This window comes from Phyllobates terribilis, unplaced genomic scaffold, assembly GCF_046119375.1.
Source record: "Phyllobates terribilis strain yellow unplaced genomic scaffold, ASM4611937v1 Scaffold_1__5_contigs__length_1240528914, whole genome shotgun sequence".
Taxonomy (NCBI): domain Eukaryota; kingdom Metazoa; phylum Chordata; class Amphibia; order Anura; family Dendrobatidae; genus Phyllobates; species Phyllobates terribilis.
The window spans coordinates 171,843,881-171,863,541 of NW_027362761.1; the positions used below are offsets into that span (position 1 = coordinate 171,843,881).

The 19,661-nt window shown below is 45.7% G+C and overlaps 1 protein-coding gene across 2 annotated transcripts in view; it reads right to left on the bottom strand.

The window, feature by feature from the left end:
• Positions 1-19,661, bottom strand: part of DOCK8 (dedicator of cytokinesis 8) — a 271,022-nt gene that overhangs the window by 25,656 nt on the left and 225,705 nt on the right. For both annotated transcript variants that reach the window (XM_073669505.1, XM_073669522.1), the window contains 4 exons: positions 19,228-19,357; positions 14,474-14,561; positions 14,034-14,130; positions 12,319-12,453 (listed from right to left, as the gene is read on the bottom strand). In XM_073669505.1, the coding sequence (XP_073525606.1) occupies positions 12,319-12,453; positions 14,034-14,130; positions 14,474-14,561; positions 19,228-19,357 (450 nt within the window). The remainder of the gene's footprint in view (positions 1-12,318; positions 12,454-14,033; positions 14,131-14,473; positions 14,562-19,227; positions 19,358-19,661) is intronic.

The following is a 19,661-nucleotide window of genomic DNA, read 5'->3' on the forward strand; positions in this document are numbered from 1 at the left end:
TGGGAGAGAGGAGACCCCCTGGTGTCCAACCTGCCAGCCTTTCTCACGGCTTTCCGGAAAGTCTTCGACGAACCCGGACGGAAGACCTCATCCGCATCATCTCTGCTACGCCTCCATCAAGGAAATCTCACCGTGGGCCAATATGCCATACGGTTCCGTACCCTTGCTTCGGAGCTGGCCTGGGATAACGACACCCTGGTGTCTGTCTTTTGGGAGGGTCTGTCCGGCCGTATTAAAGATGAACTCGCCGGTCGGGACATACCTACCACTCTCGACGACTTAATAACTCTTGCCACCCGGATTGACATCCGGTTCCAGGAACGCGCCAAAGAGGTCACCCGTGAGAGGAGGTTTCCACGTCTAGCCCCTACCTTTCAGAAACCTGTTACTTCTCCCGCTACTCCCCAGGCGCACTCACCCGAGCCTATGCAGGTCGACCAGACCAAGATGGTCAAAACCCGTCAAGAGTTACGCCGTGCCGAGGGGAGCTGCTTCTACTGTGGCAGTAAGGAGCACCGGATCCGTTCCTGCCCGGAGAGGTCGGGAAACGCCTGTGTCTAGGATCGCTCAGAGAGGTCATCCTAGACAAGAGTAAACCCTCTCCATCTCTGTTGCTGTCGGTCTCTATCATCTGCGGGGAGAACCGTTATTTTGAACTAGCCCAACTTGACTCTGGAGCTGCCGGAAATCTCATTTCTCAGTCTCTGGTAGAGAAATACCGCATTCCCACCAAACCTCTAGCTGTACCCTTATCTGTCGCTGCCGTGGATGGGGGCCTCTTACCACATCCCATCCAACTCATCACCGAATCCATAACCCTGCAGGTGGGAATGCTGCACTCTGAGAGCATCTTCTTTCATGTTCTGCCTGGACTCTCTCACGCCCTCTTACTAGGCCTACCTTGGCTTCAGAGACATGCACCCGTGCTTGATTGGCAGACCGGAGAAGTCCTTCGCTGGGGACAGGACTGCCATAAGACTTGTTTAGTTCCCGTCCATCCTGTCCGTCCTTCTCCTACTCCAGCCAATCTACCTGGTCTTCCGGCTCCTTATTGGTCGTATGCGGATGTCTTTAATAAAAAGGAGGCAGAGACATTACCCCCTCATAGACCATACGACTGCCCAATCGACCTGATGCCCGGCGCTACTCCTCCCCGTGGGCGCATTTACCCTTTGTCCGCTGCTGAGACCCGATCCATGTCAGAATATATTGAGGAGAATCTGGCCCGGGGGTTCATCCGGAAATCTACTTCCCCGGCGGAAGCAGGCTTCTTCTTCGTCAAAAAGAAGGACGGCTCACTCTGTCCCTGTATAGACTATAGAGGCCTTAACCAGATCACGGTGAAGAATAAATACCCCCTTCCGCTCATTCCGGAATTATTTGACCGTCTGAGGGGGGCTAGAATCTTCACCAAGCTGGACCTCCGTGGGGCGTATAACCTGGTCCGTATCCGTCAGGGGGATGAATGGAAGACGGCATTCAACACCCGGGACGGCCATTATGAATACCTGGTAATGCCCTTCGGTCTCTGTAACGCTCCTGCCGTCTTTCAAGAGTTGGTCAATGACATCTTCCGGGACCTTCTCTACTCCTGCGTAGTGGTGTACCTGGACGACATCTTGGTCTTCTCTCCGGATCTCCCCACACACCGGAGGGATGTTCGTCAGGTTCTGCTCAGGCAGAACCACCTCTACGCTAAATATGAGAAGTGCCTCTTTGAGCAGACCTCGCTTCCGTTTTTGGGCTACATAATTTCTCAGACCGGCCTACGAATGGATCCTGAGAAACTGTCTGCCATCGAGAAGTGGCCTCGACCAGAGGGGTTGAAGGCTATTCAGCGGTTCCTGGGCTTCGCCAACTACTACCGCCTCTTCATACCGCACTTCTCTTCCCGGACTGCCCCTATCTCTGTGCTCACCCGTAAGGGCACTAATCCCAGAGAATGGTCGCCCGAAGCAGAGGAAGCCTTTCTTTCCTTAAAACAGGCTTTCTCTTCCGCCCTGGTGCTGCATCACCCGGACGGCAACAAACAATTCTTCCTGGAAGTTGACGCCTCCTCCTCTGGAGCCGGAGCGGTACTTACCCAAAAATCGTCTTCCGGGAGAATGGTAACTTACGGCTTCTTCTCCAAACTCTTCTCCTCTTCCGAGCGCAACTATTCTATAGGAGACCGAGAGTTATTGGCCATTAAGCTGGCATTGGAGGAGTGGCGTTACCTGCTCGAGGGGGCTCTTCACCCGGTAATAATTTACACGGACCACAAGAACTTGGCTTACCTCCAGAGTGCCCAGAGACTTAACCCGCGCCAAGCCCGGTGGTCCTTGTTTTTTGCTCGCTTTGATTTTGTTCTTCATTTTCGCCCGGCTGACAAAAACATCAAAGCTGATGCCTTGTCCCGATCCTTCCTGGTGTCTGATCTTGAGGAGGAACCTAAACACATCATCGATCCCGCCAGAGTAATGCAGGTGGCCCCCGTGAGTCTAAATCGTCTCCCTCCCGGTAAGACGTTCGTAACGGTACCTGATCAGGAGAAGATCCTACACTGGGGTCACTCGTCTAAGCTTGCTGGTCACGCCGGTCAGAAAAAGACCCTCCAGCTTATCACCCGGCACTACTGGTGGCCTACCCTGCACAAGGACGTAATAGACTTTGTTTCTGCCTGTGTGTCCTGCGCCCGCAACAAGGTTCCGAGACACCTGCCAGCCGGTCGCCTCCTTCCTCTTCCAGTACCTGCTGCCCCCTGGCAGCATATAGCTATGGACTTCATAACAGATCTCCCTGTCTCTGCCGGTGGTACGGTCATTTGGGTGGTCGTTGACCGCTTTTCCAAAATGGCTCACTTCATTCCCCTGCCAGGCCTCCCGTCTGCACCCGAGCTGGCTTTATCCGCCACATCTTCCGTCTCCATGGCCTGCCCCTCCACATCGTGTCGGATCGTGGGGTCCAGTTCACCTCACGCTTCTGGAGAGCCACATGCAAGCTGCTAGACGTCACCCTGGACTTCTCCTCCGCATACCACCCACAGTCCAATGGTCAAGTGGAGCGGATCAATCAGATCCTGACCAGTTACCTCCGGCACTTCGTTAATGCCCACCATTCAGACTGGGTGGATCTCCTGCCATGGGCCGAATTCTCTTACAATAATCACGAGAGCGAATCTTCCTCCAAATCCCCGTTTTTGTAGTCTTCGGTCAGCATCCTCGGATCCCATTTCCCGTCTCCACCTCGGTGGACAATCCGGCTGCGGAATCTCTCGTTAGCAAATTTTCCTCCATTTGGGAGAGTACCCGATCCGCACTCCTTCAGTCGTCCGAGCGGATGAAAAAACACGCTGACAAAAAACGCCTGGATCCTCCACAATTCCGTCCTGGAGATAAAGTCTGGCTCTCGTCCAAGTATGTCCGGCTCAAGATTCCTTCCTAGAAGTTAGGGCCTCGGTTCATCGGCCCACTGGAAGTTATCAAACAAATCAACCCAGTGGCCTATAAATTGAAACTCCCGGCCAACTTGCGGATCCCTAACTCATTCCATGTATCTCTCCTCAAACCCGTGGTACTTAACTGTTTTTCCAAGTCTACAGGTACGCCTCCTGCTCCGGTTTCCGCTGAAAACGAGTTTGAGGTAGAGAACATTCTGGCCACCAAAAGGGTAAGAGGAAAAACCTTTTTTCTGGTAGATTGGAAGGGGTTTGGTCCTGAGGAGAGAACTTGGGAGCCCCGGGAGAACATCCATGCCCCTCTCATCCTTGATAAATTTCTGTCTGGCCTAAAAAAGGGGGGGCCTAAAAGGGGGGGTACTGTAGCTTCGGCGTCCCTGCCTCCTGCTAGGCAGGGACGCTGTTCCCCTCACCTCTCCACTCCGTGCCCGGCGTCCTCCTCCCGCTCTGCTGGCAGCGCGCGCTGCTTCCCGGCCACTGTGCTTAGGGCGCGCGCGCTCCCCCTCTCTTAAAGGGGCCGCGCGCGCCGTCCTAAGGAGTCCCCGGCCAATGGCCGGAGGACCTCACCATATATAGGGCACCTCCTCCAAAATGGAGGTGCCCGAGCAATGTTGTTGCAAAGCCTTCACTCTGCTTCAGCCCTCAGGTCCCGTTACCAGTTACCTGCCAGTCACCTGCCAGATTCCTGCCTGTTACCTGCCAGTCACCTGCCAGATTCCTGCCTGTTACCTGCCTGATATCCGTTTACCTGCTTGCAAGCCTGCGGTCCGACGGTCTGCCTTCCGACACCTGTCAGTCTGTCTATGGACCAGCCTGCCCGCTCACCTGGGAGCGCTCATCTGCTACCTGCCTGCTAGCCTACCTGGAGGCTCCGCCGTCACTTGCCGTGACCACCTGCCTGTCCAGAGACTCTTGCCTGCTCACCTGGGAGCGCTCACCTGCTACCTGTCTGCTAGCCTACCTGGAGGCTCTGCCGTCACTTGCCGTGACCACCTGCCCGTCCAGAGACTCTTGCCCGCTCACCTGGGAGCGCTCACCTGCTACCTGCCTGCTAGCCTACCTGGAGGCTCTGCCGTCACTTGCCGTGACCACCTGCCCGTCCAGAGACTCTTGCCCGCTCACCTGGGAGCGCTCACCTGCTACCTGTCTGCTAGCCTACCTGGAGGCTCTGCCGTCACTTGCCGTGACCACCTGCCCGTCCAGAGACTCTTGCCCGCTCACCTGGGAGCGCTCACCTGCTACCTGTCTGCTAGCCTACCTGGAGGCTCTGCCGTCACTTGCCGTGACCACCTGCCCGTCCAGAGACTCTTGCCCGCTCACCTGGGAGCGCTCACCTGCTACCTGCCTGCTAGCCTTCCTGGAGGCTCTGCCGTCACTTGCCGTGACCACCTGCCTGTCCAGAGACTCTTGCCTGCTCACCTGGGAGCGCTCACCTGCTACCTGTCCGCTAGCCTACCTGGAGGCTCTGCCGTCACTTGCCGTGAGCACCTGCCCGTCCAGAGACTCTTGCCCGCTCACCTGGGAGCGCTCACCTGCTACCTGCCTGCTAGCCTACCTGGAGGCTCTGTCGTCACTTGCCGTGACCACCTGCCTGTCCAAAGACTCTCGCCCGCTCACCTGGGAGCGCTCACCAGCCACCTGCCTGCTGTCCTTCTACCCAGAGACTGTCCTTGTCACTTGCCGTGAGTACCCGTCCTTCTACTCAGAGACTGTCCCTGTCACTTGCCGTGACTATCTGCCCTTCTACCCAGAGACTGTCCCTGTCACTTGCCGTGACTACCTGCCCTTCTACCCAGAGACTGTCCCTGTCACTTGCCGTGACTACCTGCCCGTCTTCCCTGGGAGCCACCCGCTTCCTTACAAGGACCGCCCCCTTGTATAGTTGCTCAGAGGTTCCGCCTCCCAGACCCGTTACAGGCTATACTACAAAGATGTGGCAGAAAGCTGAAGCTATCACTGTCTGATTCCTGAGGAGGCACATGGTAAAAAATCCTCAAGTGACTGCAAAAGGTCTCTATGCCTGAACTCTAATTCGTACACTTCTCCTAACCCAAAAACACAAGAAAATTTGGCTACAATTAGCTTAAAACATCTATCCATCTATAATATAACCGGGGATGCGTGTCTGTCTGAAGCCTTTATAGACTGCGCATGCGCGACGTGCAGTCTGGCTCCAGACAGAAGCACGCATGGAGCCGTTACAGGTAAGAGGAGTGTATGGTGCCGGAGATCGCGGTATGCGTAGACACTGAACGAATACCGCAATCTCCGGCGCCATATTTACCCGACTGGGAGGAGCGTTGCCGTGGCGCCTCTCTTCATCAGAGACCGGGGCAGGAGTGAGGCATCGGATCGGCACATGTACATAGCGCTATCCGGCGCCATTTTACTGAAGACACATTTGTAGTGTGTCTTCAGCAAAATAGCGCCGGACAGCGCGGTATGGGCACGCGTGTACTCCGGTGCCACACTTATCCCCTGGTCTCCGGCAGAACAGGACACAGCAGAGCTGGAGCACAAGGAAGAAAGGTGAGTATAAGTGTTTATTTTTTTTTATGTGTGTACAGCGTGAAAGGGATGAGGGGGCCACACATACCAGGAGGGGGGGGTGAGGGGGCCACACATACCAGGATTGGGGGGTGAGGGGGCCACACATACCAGGATTGGAGGGTGAGGGGGCCACACATACCATTATTGGGGGATGAGGGGACCATGCATACCAGGATTGGGGGGTGAAGGGACCATGCATACCAGGATTGGGGGGGTGACGGGACCATGCATACCAGGAATGGGGGATGAGTGGTGCCATGGATACCAGGATTGGGGATGAGGGGTGCCATGGATACCAGGATTGGGGATGAGGGGTGCCATGCATACCAGGATTGGGGATGAGGGGTGCCATGCATACCAGGATTGGGGATGAGGGAGCCATGCATACCAGGATTGGGGATGAGGGGTGCCATGCATACCAGGATTGGGGATGAGGGGTGCCATGCATACCAGGATTGGGGATGAGGGGTGCCATGCATACCAGGATTGGGGATGAGGGGTGCCATGCATACCAGGATTGGGGATGAGGGACCCATGCATACCAGGATTGGGGATGAGGGAGCCATGCATACCAGGATTGGGGATGAGGGGTGCCATGCATACCAGGATTGGGGATGAGGGGTGCCATGCATACCGGCATTGGGGATGAGGGGTGCCATGCATACCAGGATAGGGATGAGGAGTGCCATGCATACCAGGATGGTTGTGAGGGGTGCCATGCATACCAGGATGTGGGTGACAGGCCCATGCATACCAGGATGAGGGATACCACACATACCAGGATAGGGATGAGGGATGGGGTACCATGCATACCAGGATAGGGATGAGGAGTACCACACATACCAGGATAGGGACGAGGAGTACCACACATACCAGGATTGGGGATGAGGGTGTGCCACGCATACCAGGATTGGAGGTGAGGGGTGCCATGCATACCAGGATTGGGGGTGAGGGGTGCCATGCATACCAGGATTGGGGGTGAGGGGTGCCATGCATACTAGCATTGGGGGTGAGGGGTGCCATGCATACCAGGATTGGGGGTGAGGGGTGCCATGCATACCAGGACAGGGGTTGAGAGGTGCCATGCCTTCCAGGACAGGGGTGAAGGGTGCCATGCATACCAGGATTGGGGGTGAAGGGTGCCATGCATACCAGGATAGGGATGAGGGGTGCCATGCATACCAGGATAGGGATGAGGGGTGCCATGCATACCAGGATAGGGATGAGGGGTGCCATGCATACCAGGATAGGATAGTGGGGACAGGATGGGGGAAGCACAAATACCAGGAGGGGGGCAGCACATACTAGCATGGGAGACCATATACCAATAAAAATACGGACGCTTTTGGATTCTGTTTTGTGCAGCGATGAAAGAAAACGGGAACTTTTTGGGCTATGGGATTAAAGATATATCTGGAGGTGGAAAAAAACACCCTGCCTACAGTGAAGCATGGTAGTGGCTCGGTGATGTTCTGGGGCAGCTTCACTTCCTCTGGCACTGGAAACCTGCAGCATATGAGGGCAAGATCAATTCAATCAAGTATCAGGAGATCTTAGGAAATAATGTCATGCTTTCTGTGAGGAAACTGTAGCTTTGTCACCATTAAATCTTTCAAATCTGAGATTTGAAAAAGGTGGCTGTAGTGTGCAAACTCAAGATTATTAGTGAACTGGAGGCTATTTCCCATAAGGAGTGTGCAAACATTCCTCAGGAATGTTGCTAAAAGCTGGTTCTAAAGGTTGCTCTACTTAGTACTAAAGATTCTTGTAATGAAGGGGTTGAATAATTCTGGGACTGAAGTAGGCAATAAAAGTGGCACATTTTGGTCAGTTTGGGAAAAGCACTTGTTATATTAGTTGTGTGGAGCCAATTAAATTGTTCTTGCTTCATTAGTTTATTGCAAACAGAAGAAATTTTGTAAGTTTTTCTAATAACCCTAATTGACAATGGGGGTTGAATATTCTTGATAGCAACTCTACTATTATACTATTAAAGAAGTTGTGCACTACTTTAGATTACAAAAAGTCTTAGGGGCCCTGGGGGGATACATTGGTGGGGGGGGGGTAAATACCTTTTGTTGCAGATAATGCCTGTGAGCGGCGCTATCGGTGGCCGCTCGCAGGCATCACGTGACCCAGCACTGATGTCAAGTGAGGTGTGATAACAGTGACGCGTTCCTGGCGATGGATGCTGGGTTGAGGGCAGGGTTACCCCAACGCGTCACACCCAGCATCCACCGAGCGCTTTCCCAATGAATAGGGTGAGGCAGAGAGCGTGGCGGATGCCGGGTGTGACACGGGGGGTAACCCCGCCCACAGCCTGGCACCCATCTGGAATGCGGAAGACAAAGATCCCCGTCTGCTGCCATCACGGGGGTCACGTGATGCCTGTGAGCGGCCAGTGATAGTGCCGCTCACAGGCATTATCTGCAACGGAAGGTATTTACAAAAAGTCTTAGGGGCCCCGGGGGTATACATTGGGGGGGGGGTAATCTAAAGTAGGGGACAACCCCTTTAATATTTTTGTGTGTAATGGTAATAGTTTACTACCAAAGAAATGAGCCGGAGAATACATAGGTATACATGCAATGTAAGAGCAAGTTCACACTGTGGCCATTTCACAGACAAAACCCAAAGGTAAGGTTTTAATATTAGAGACAGGATATGACCGGGTACACCTTGTCGTGGTGGAATGGCTTTTAGGCTTTTTTGATCAAAATAGTGTTTACTAAGTACCCAATGTTATTTACATGTACAACCCCTGGCAAAAATTATGGAATCACCGGGCTCGGAGGATGTTCATTCAGTTGTTTAATGTTGTCGAAAAAAAGCAGATCACAGACATGGCACAAAACTAAAGTAATTTCAAATGGCAACTTTAGGGCTTTAAGAATCATAGAATCATAGAATCATAGAATGGTAGAGTTGGAAGGGACCTCCTGGGTCATCTGGTCCAACCCCCTGCTCAAAGCAGGATTCACTAAATCATCTCAGACAGATGTCTGTCCAGCCTCTGTTTGAAGACGTCCATTGAAGGGGAACTCACCACCTCTCGTGGCAGCCTGTTCCACTCATTAATCACCCTAACTGTCAAAAAGTTTTTTCTAATATCTAATCTGTGTCTCCTCCCATTTAGTTTCATCCCATTGCTTCTAGTCTTTCCTTGTGCAAATGAGAATAAAGATGATCCTTCTACAATGTGACAGCCCTTGACATATTTGTAGACAGCTATTAAGTCTCCTCTCAGTCTTCTTTTTTGCAAGCTAAACATTCCCAAATCCTGCAACCGTTCCTCATAGGACATGGTTTGCAGACCAGTCACCATTCTGGTCGCTCTTCTCTGAACTTGCTCCAGTTTGTCTATGTCTTTTTTAAAATGTGGTGCCCAAAACTGTACACAGTATTCCAGATGAGGTCTGACCAAAGAGGAGTAAAGACCAATAATGACTTCACGTGATCTAGACTGTATGCTTCTGTTAATACATCCCAGAATTGTATTTGCCTTTTTTGCTGCTGCATCACACTGTTGACTCATGTTCAGTCTATGATCTATTAGTATACCTAAGTCTTTTTCACATGTACTGTTGCTTAGCTCTATTCCTCCCATTCTGTATATGCTTTTTTCATTTTTATTGCCCAGATGTAGTACTTTGCATTTTTCCCTGTTAAAAACCATTCTGTTGGTTGCTGCCCACTGCTCCAGTTTATTTAGGTCTTTTTGAATCCTCTCTCTCTCTTCTCTAGTATTAGCTATCCCTCCTAGCTTTGTGTCATCAGCAAATTTAATCAGTTTACCCTCAATTCCTTCATCTAAATCATTGATAAAGATGTTGAACAATACAGGTCCCAGGACGGAGCCCTGTGGTACCCCACTTGAGACATTCATCCAGCTGGATGTGAAGCCATTTACAATCACCCTTTGAGTCCGATCACTAAGCCAGTTATGAATCCACCTAACAGTTGCCTGGTCCATTGCATACTTGGTCATTTTTTCAATAAGGATGGTGTGAGATACTTTGTCAAATGCTTTGCTGAAGTCAAGATATACTATATCTACAGCATTTCCCTGATCCACCCAGTCAGTGATTCTGTCATAGAAGGAAATTAAGTTAGTCTGACATGACTTGTTAGTTATAAACCCATGCTGACTCTGGTTAATCACTTCATTCTTATCCAGGTACTTATATACATGTTGTTTAATAATTTGTTCAAAGATCTTTCCTGGTATAGAAGTCAGACTCACCGGCCTATAGTTCCCTGGGTCCACCTTCTTCCCCTTTTTGAAGATAGGAACAACATTTGCTCTTCTCCAGTCTTCTGGGACTTCTCCTGTTCTCCAAGAATTTTCAAAGATTATGGAGAGTGGTTCTAAAATTTCTTCTACGATCTCCTTCAGTACTCTGGGGTGTAATTCATCTGGACCTGGAGACTTGAACTCATTTATGTTAGCTAAATATTCCCTCACAATCTTTCTGTTTACAGATAACTTGGATTCTTCTATTCCTTTAAAAGGACAGTGAAGATCAGTTGATGCTACACTGAAAGAAACACTGAAAGAAATCAAGATTAAAAATGTGGTACTCAGTAAGGGTAATTTTTTTCAGACCAAGCAGAGGGAAAAAATTATGGAATCACTCAATTCTGAGGAAAAAATTATGGAATCACCCTGTAAATTTTCATTTCCAAAACTAACAGCTGCATCAAATTAGATCTGCTCGTTAGTCTGCATCTAAAAAGGAGTGATCACACCTTGGAGAGCTGTTGCACCAAGTGGACTGACATGAATCATGGCTCCAACAGGAGAGATGTCAATTGAAACAAAGGAGAGGAATATCAAACTCTTAAAAGAAGGTAAATCATCACGCAATGTTGCAAAAGATGTTGGGTGTTCACAGTCAGCTGTGTCTAAAATCTGGACCAAATACAAACAACATGGGAAGGTTGTTAAAGGCAAACATACTGGTAGACCAAGGAAGACATCAAAGCATCAAGATCGGAAACTTAGTCTCCAAAACAGGAAATGCACAACAAAACAAATGAGGAACGAATGGGAGGAAACTGGAGTCAATGTCTGTGACCGAACTGTAAGAAACCGCCTAAAGGAAATGGGATTTACATACAGAAAATCTAAACATAAGCCATCATTAAAACCTAAACAGAAAAAAACAAGGTTACAATGGGCTAAGGAAAAGCAATCGTGGACTGTGGATGACTGGATGAAAGTCATATTCAGTGATGAATCACAAATCTGCATTGGGCAAGGTGATGATGCTGGAACTTTTATTTGGTGCCGTTTCAATGAGATTTATAAAGATGACTGCATGAAGAGAACATGTAAATTTCCACAGTCATTGATGATATGGGGCTGCATCTCAGGTAAAGGCACTGGGGAGATGGCTGTCATTACATCTTCAATAAATGCCCAAGTTTACATTGATATTTTGGACAGTTTTCTTATCCCATCAATTGAAAGGATGTTTGGGGATAATGACATCATTTTTCAAGATGATAATGCATCCTGCCACAGAGCAAAAACTGTGAAAACATTCCTTGAAAGAAGACACATAAGGTCAATGTCATGGCCTGCAAATAGTCCGGATATCAATCCAATTGAAAATCTTTGGTGGAAGTTGAAGAAAATAGTCCATGACAAGGCTCCAACCTGCAAATCTGATCAGGCAACAGCAATCAGAGAAAGTTGGAGCCAGATTAATGAAGAGTACTGTTTGTCACTCATTAAGTCCATGCCTCAGAGACTGCAAGCTGTTATTAAAGCCAGAGGTGGTGCAACAAAATACTAGTGACGTATTGGAGTATTCTTTTGTGTGTTTGTTTTTCATGATTCGATATTTTTTTCCTCAGAATTGAGTGATTCCATAAAAATTACCCTTACTGAGTACCACATTTTTAATCTTGATTTCTTTTAGTGTTTCTTAAAGCCCTAAAGTTGCCATTTGAAATGACTTTAGTTTTGTGCCATGTCTGTGATCTGCTTTTTTTCAACAACATTAAACAACTGAATGAACATCCTCCGAGCCCGGTGATTCCATAATTTTTGCCAGGGGTTGTACATGTAAATAACATTGGGTACTTAGTAAACACTATTTTGATCAAAAAAGCCCGGTGATTCCATAATTTTTGCCAGGGGTTGTACTATTACCATTTACTTGCTATAGGGCATGTATTTATTTTGTTTTTTTCTTGGGTTAGTCAGTAATAGTTCATAGTAATATAGTAATAATTCCCATTGTAGCATCAGTACATTATTCGGAATGTAGAAGTCATTGTAATACCAGTAATAGCACTAATTTGTTTAAACAGAAATATGATACCTTTATAATTAGCAGACGGATGGAGGCGAAGCAGTGAAACAAATAAGTGTTGCTCTGATTTGTGCTAAGAGAGTGCACAAGTACTTTAAGAATTCCTCCTAAAAGGTTGTCTTTGCAGTCCATTGACAAATTGACCTAAAACACAAAAAGCAAAATTAGTATAGAAATTTAAAGGTGTTTTAAACCTTGATATATCATAACTGATCATTTTAACATGGGTAAATACTGTCTGAAGTGAAAAAATAAACTCCATTAGGTTAATAAATACCTTATAAAAAGTAATTGACAGAGCACCACCACATCAATAATATCGAGGTTGTGTATTATTAAAACAGAACGAATAAACCACATTACAATATTATGAGAAACTATCAATGCTATAACCAGGAGAGTGACCACACAAAACAGGGTGCAAAAGGGAAAGTGGGAAGAGTAGGATAAAAATCATCTAAATATAAAAATAGGCCCAAAGGGGATATTTAGCAGGTACACATAGGCTTAACATGGATCCATTGAATAAACATGATCAAGGTCTCAATAATTTATTTTGTAAATGTAGCTTCCCAGACATATAACTAACAACAGCAACATAAGATTGCAAGAAAACAATACCCAGTGGAAACCCTGTCATTCTTCTATTGTTTCCATATGGGAAAAAGACTTAGCACATGCTGCAATAATAAATAATTAAAACAGCCTTTACTGTTGCCTTTTAACATAACATTTATTAGGCTCTGTTCACATGTCCAGTATTTATTTACGTTTCGGCTCCATTTTGGGTTCATAAAAACAAAAATAAAATGTTCCAGTAGAGGACCGATTCATTTGAATGGGAAGGAATTGTCATAAAATGTATTTATTTTCCTCTTTTCCAGCTGGTATCCTTTTTTAGCTGGATCAAAAATGTACTTTGCACAACTTTTTTATCCAGCCCAAAAATGGATGGCGGTTGGATCAATTTTTTTTTTAACGTTGAAGTCTATGGGAAATGGATCATCACAGATTGTTTCCACTCTACATTCGTCTGTACCCAATCCATTTTTTTTTTTAATATTGGATCTGCTACAAACAGATGACTACTGGACATGTGAATAGAGGGTTATTTTACATTATAATAGTGTTACATTCAGGGCTGAGTAAATCGGACAGTCAGTGTCCATTTTGGTGGAGTCGGAGTTGGTATAAAATGAACCGACTCAGACTCCTAAAATATATAATAAATTGGGTACAGTAGTTCAATGCAGTATGTGCTGTAAATGTTTTCAGAAAAATTTGGGAAAGTTGTGAAATGTCCTATAAATGTTTGTTCTGTTCCTAATAGAAGGATCTCGGCTGTTAGTTTAGATGAATCTGTGCTGCACTTTATGTACATGCTCAGTAGTGAGGCAGGGCTGTGGAGACGGAGACGGAAGCCAGGGAAATTGAAGAGTCGGAGTCGATGGTTTGGCTTACCGACTCCACTGCCCTGGTTACATTTTCTTAGAATTTAATTACATCATCCAAATATTTGCCCCCAATGTACAGTAGGCTGTGTTCACACTGACTTACAATCCAAACAGAGTCATGACAGCTGGTGGATCCGTATTCAAACTGATCCTAACAAATCCCGACACTTCCAGCAGAATTATAATACAGCAAATATAGTGCCACATGTTGTATTATTCTTCTTGCCATCAAACTACTGATACCCCTGATAAAAAATCTAACTATCCTACCTGTATTATAGTTTCCAGCACATCCAGAATAGTCAAGTTGGCTTCAGTAGCCAGGTTTCCACACATAATGGCTTCCTGATCCATTTCCGCCTTTGTCCTGTTATAAAAGTCCATTAAATTTGTGAATATAAACCAATAAAGATCCTTTATGGTACAGCACGTTGGATAAAAGAAATGGTAATCTTACATAAGTATACCAAGAAAAACATATTGCTGTTCCGCTTGTTTTTTTCTAAAGAATGCTGAAATACAGGAAACTTCTAAGGTGCCAATTAAAGACCAGCTAAATGTGACATTAGGCCCCATTTATTTTGCTTAGTGTTGCTTAACAATTTTGTCTGGACGCGAAGATTTGTACAGTACATGATATTACATTGACAATATTTTACAGTTCTCCCCCGCACAGGTAACATTATAATGAAAAGAGTAAAGGTGCTCACATATTTAGTCGCTCGTTAGCTTGGCGCCATTGGGTCTGCTCCTTCCTCCACCTCAGGTTTTCATTAAGTCCAGCAAATCTGTCATTTCCTGCGACAGAAGAAGACAATGTCACCTGTAATTTCCATGTACTAATAACAGCCCATGCTCAGGATATATGACTCTTGGACATGAATTGCTGAAAGACATATGGCAATTATGGAGTTAGAACGAGAATGAAACCTTATAGAGGCTACAAAAAAACATAATGAGAAGCTGACCAAGCAAAAAACAAAGTGCAATACAACATAGATTATAACACTTAGCTGAATAAAGGGTACACTACTTGCTTTTTAGAAAGTTTCAGAAAATCTCATCAGTCTGAATAGATATATGCTCACATAAACTGCACCAGATATCAAAACATGGGTCCGATATTGCAGAAGGTGTTACATAAAGACAAATATCTGTGATTTTCTTTTAGGACTTAAAATACTCTCAAATCCATCCTGAATGCAGCAGCCAGGCTCATATTTCTGTTATGCCATTACAACCATGCATCCACTCTGTGCCAGTCATTGCACTGGTTGCCCATGCACTACCAATATAAACTTCACTCTTGCCCACAAAGCTCTCCACAGTGCTTCACAGCCCTACATCTCCTTGCTAATTTATCTTTACCATGCTAACTGTGCCATCTGTTCTGCTAATGATCTATAGTATAAAAAGTCTACAGACCCCTGGTAAGATGTCAGCTTTTTGTCATGTAAAAAAAATCATGCCAAGAAGAATCATTTCAGAACTTTTTCCACCTTTAAAGTAACCCATAATCTGTGCAAATCAATTGGGAAACAAAGTGAAATAATTTTGAGAGGGAAAAAAATAAAACTAAAATAATGTGGTTGCATAAGTGTAAACACCCTAATAATTGAGGATTTGATTGTACTTAGAATTAGCCAATCACATTTAAACTCATGTTAAAAAGTAGTCAGTACATAGCTGCCTTCATTTAATGTAATTCTGATTAACCCCATATAAAGTTCAGCTGTTCTAGTAGGAAATTCCTGACAATTTCCTAGTTACACTTTACAGCACAAGCCATGATCCATACGGTTATAGGAAGTTTCACCCCCAGCAGTTCACCCCCAGCAATTTGCCCCCAGCAGTTCGCCCCCATCTGTTCACCCCCAGGTACATTTCGCCCCTATCATTTCGCCCCCAGGAAGATTCGCCCCCGCACATTTCACCCCGGACGTTTTGAACTGGGGGCGATATGTGCGGGGGTGAGATGTGCGTGGGCAAAACATCCTGGGGGCCAAATGCTGGGGACGAAATGTGCGGGGGCGAAATATACCTGGGGGCGAACTGCCGGGGGCGAACTGCTGGGGGCGAAACATCCAATTCCCGATCCATACACAACTGACATCACAGCAAAGGGATCTCATTGTTGAAAATTATCAGTCAGGAGAAGGATACAAAAAAAATTAAACTCCAAGACATTAAATATACATGGAACACTGTGAAGCTGGTCATCAAGAAGTGGCTTAAATTTGGCACAACAATGACTTAACCTAGAACTGGACTTCCCTCAAAAATTGATGAAAAGACAAGAAGAGAATTGATCCAGGAGGCTGACATGGGGCCTACAGCAACTTTGAAGAAGTTGAAGGAATTTCTTGCAAGTATTGGTCATGTCCTTCATATGTCTGACCTGTAGGGTAGGGTTGGGTTACAAGCTTACAAGCAGGAAGCCATTTCTTACGAAGAAAAACATCAAAGCCCTTCAATGTTTTGTCAAAACCTACATCAAGTCTGCCAAAAGTATGTGAAAAAATGTGTTATGGTCTGATAAAACCAAAGTTGAACTTTTTGGCCACAATTTCCAAAAAGTATGTTTGTTCCAAAGTCTACACTGCACATCACCAAAAGAACATTATATCCACAGTGAAGCATGGTGGAGGGAGCATGATGTTTTAAGGCTGGTTTTCAGCAGCTGGAACTGGGGCTTTAGTCAAGGTGGAGGAATGTATGAACAGTGCAAAATATCAGTCAATTTTGCAAAAAACCTTCAGGCCTCTGCTAAAAAGCTTAATATGAAAAGGAATTTCACCTTTCAGCATGACAACGACTCTAAACATACCTCCAAATTGATAAAAGAATGGCTTTGCCACGAGATCAAAGTTTTGGAATGGCCCAGTCAGATCCCAGACCTGAATCCAATAGAAAATCTGTGCGGTGACCTGAAGAGGGCTGTTCAAAGGAGATGTCCTCACAATCTGACAAATTTGGAGCGCTATTAGAAGAGAGAGTGGGCAGATATTGACAATTCTAGATGTGCCATGCAGATAGACTTCTACCCAAAAAGACTGAATGCTGTCATAACGAGTATTTCAACAAAGTATTCGCTTAAGGGTGTGCATATTTATGCAAACACAAACTTTTAGTTATTTATTTTTCTATCTATCTGAAAAGTTTTCAGTTCTGAAATTATTCTTCTTGGTAAATTTATTTTACATTCCAAAAACCTGGTATCTTAACCCCTTCAGACCTGGGCGATTTTCCATATTTTCTCCCCTTCTTCCAAGAGGCATAACTTTTTTATTTTTCTGTCCACATGGCTGTATGAGGGCTTGCTTTTTGTGGGACGAAGTGTACTTTTCAATGAAATCATTCATTTTATCTTGTGATGCACTGGAAAGCAGTAAAAAAATTCCAAGCTCGTTGAAATTGCAAAAAAAGTGCAATTTCACAATTTTTGGAGTTTTTTTTATTTATCATGTTCACTAAATGGAAAAACTGACCTGGCAGTATGATTATGCACATATCAAATATCTACAGTTTTTTTATGTAAGTGGTGGAAAAAAATGTGTGTATTTGAAAGAAAAGAAAACTTTGCTTCTGTCACCATATTTCGAGACCCGTAATGCTTTACAATTTTCAGGATATGGGGCTGTGTGAAGGTTTATTTTTCGCGCACTGTGCTGAAGTTTTTACTAATATCATTTTGAGGTAGATACAATGTTTTGTTTGCCTCTTACTGCATTTTATTGCAATGTTGCGGCGGCCAAAAAACGTAATTCTGGCATTTTGATTCTTTTTGTTACACCGTTTAACGATCGGATTCATTTATTTTATATTTTGATAGATCGGACTTTCACAAACGCAACGATAAAAAAAAATAAAAATTACATATATTTTGTAAGTTGTACTATTTTTAATAGAGCAAAAGAGGGGTGATTTGAACTTGTGTTTTTTCCCCCTATTTTTAGAAACTTTTTTACTGTATTTAATAGTCATCTTAGGGGTCTTGCAGCTGCGATCATTTGATCGCTTATATTATACGTGAAAATCACAATATCCTATGAACGCCAGCTACAGGCTTTCACTGGAGAATCATCATGACAAGAACAGAGGTCTTAAGCAGACATCTGGCTCTCCGTGATCACATAACACGCGGTCCGATGGGCGCGTGAAATGACACGTCCCCATGCTGACGCGTGTTAAATATCGCTGTCATAGATTGACAGCGGCATTTAACATGTTCTTATAGGCACATGATGGCTGATTAAATCAGCAATCATCTGCCAGGAAAGATGCAGGCTTGGCTTGAGAGCCTGCATCAAAGTCAGGGTCACGACATATGACATAAATGTACATCATATGTCATGAAGCGGTTAACAGGGGTGTGTAGACTTTTTATATCCACTGCTAGACTATGTATGCTCCATAATCAAATTCTCTCACTCCCATCTCCAAGTCTTTTCTAGCTCTTTGCCATGCACTACCTCAAACAATCCAGTTTATTACCAATATAAACAGCTTTAAGAACTGCTTTCTGTTCTCCTTTACTAAATTTTCCTCAGAATTTGTACCTACACCCACAATGCTCTCGTGACCGGTTCATGCAGCTTTACTTTAAAGGGGTTGTCCACTACTTTATATGATCCCCCAATGTATTCCCCCAGGGCCCATAAGTGTTTCTCTAAATACCTTGCTGTGCCTTTTCCGCCTGTGAGCAGCGCTATCACTGGACGATCACAGGCATCACGTGACCCCCCGGCTGCATCCGGCTCTGACATCCGCTGATGTCAAGTCAAGTTCCGGCTGCAGCAGGGGGTACTCACTTCTGCGCTCCACGGTGGATGCTCACCTGTGGGCGGGGTTACCCCGTGCGTCACACCCGGCATCCACCGCGCGCTCTCCCTCTCCTCATTCACCGGGAAAGCGCGCGGTGGATGCTGGGTGTGACGCATGGGGTAACCCCGCTCACAACCCAGCATCCATCGTCAGGAGTGCGTCACTGATGTCACGCCTCACTTGTCGTGACATCAGTGACGGGTCACGTGATGCCTCTGTGCGGCCAGCGATAGCGCCGCTCAGACGCAGAAAAGGCACCGCAAGGTATTTACAAAAGCACTTCTGGGCCCCGGGGGGATACATTGGGGGGGTTCATATAAAGTAGTGGACAACTTCTTTAATGCCTTATTTATTATCATAGCTGGACCCCTTACAATATAAGAACCGTTTACCTTTGTTCTCCCTATTTCCTCATAGATTGTAAGCTTGCGAGAAAGGCCCTCACTCCTCGTCTGAATTGTTATTTCTGATGTTATTTGAACTTGTACCCTCTGAATTGTAAAGTGGCGCTATGATAAAATTATTATTATTATTATTATTATTATTATTATTAATAGCAGAGGTAAGAATACACAGTTCACTTAGGAGCCACGTGTCCACGTGACATCTGGTGCTGAATTTTGTATGTATTGCTATGTACCAGTTTTCCAGCGCCTCATCATTTCTCCTCTGGCTCCTTCTCCACGTAACAAAGCTTCTTCCAAACGGGCCTTAACATCTCTGGACTTCTGAAGAACCAAAGTGCTTACTTTGTCTGGTGACTGTTTACCCTGAGGGAATAATATGTAAAATAATATATGACAGTAGTGACATCCAGTCACAGGAGGCGAAAAAAAAAACATGTGTTCCTACAGTGGAGAAAATAGGTATTTGATACTCTGCTGATTTTGCAAGTTTTGCCACCTACAAAGAATGGAGAGGTCTGGAATTTTTACTGTCAACTCTGAGATACAGAATGTAAAAATAAGAAACAGAAAATCACATTGTATGATTTTTACATAATTCATTAGCAATTTATTACATGAAATAAATATTTGATACAATAGAAAAACAGAACTTAATATTTGGTTCAAA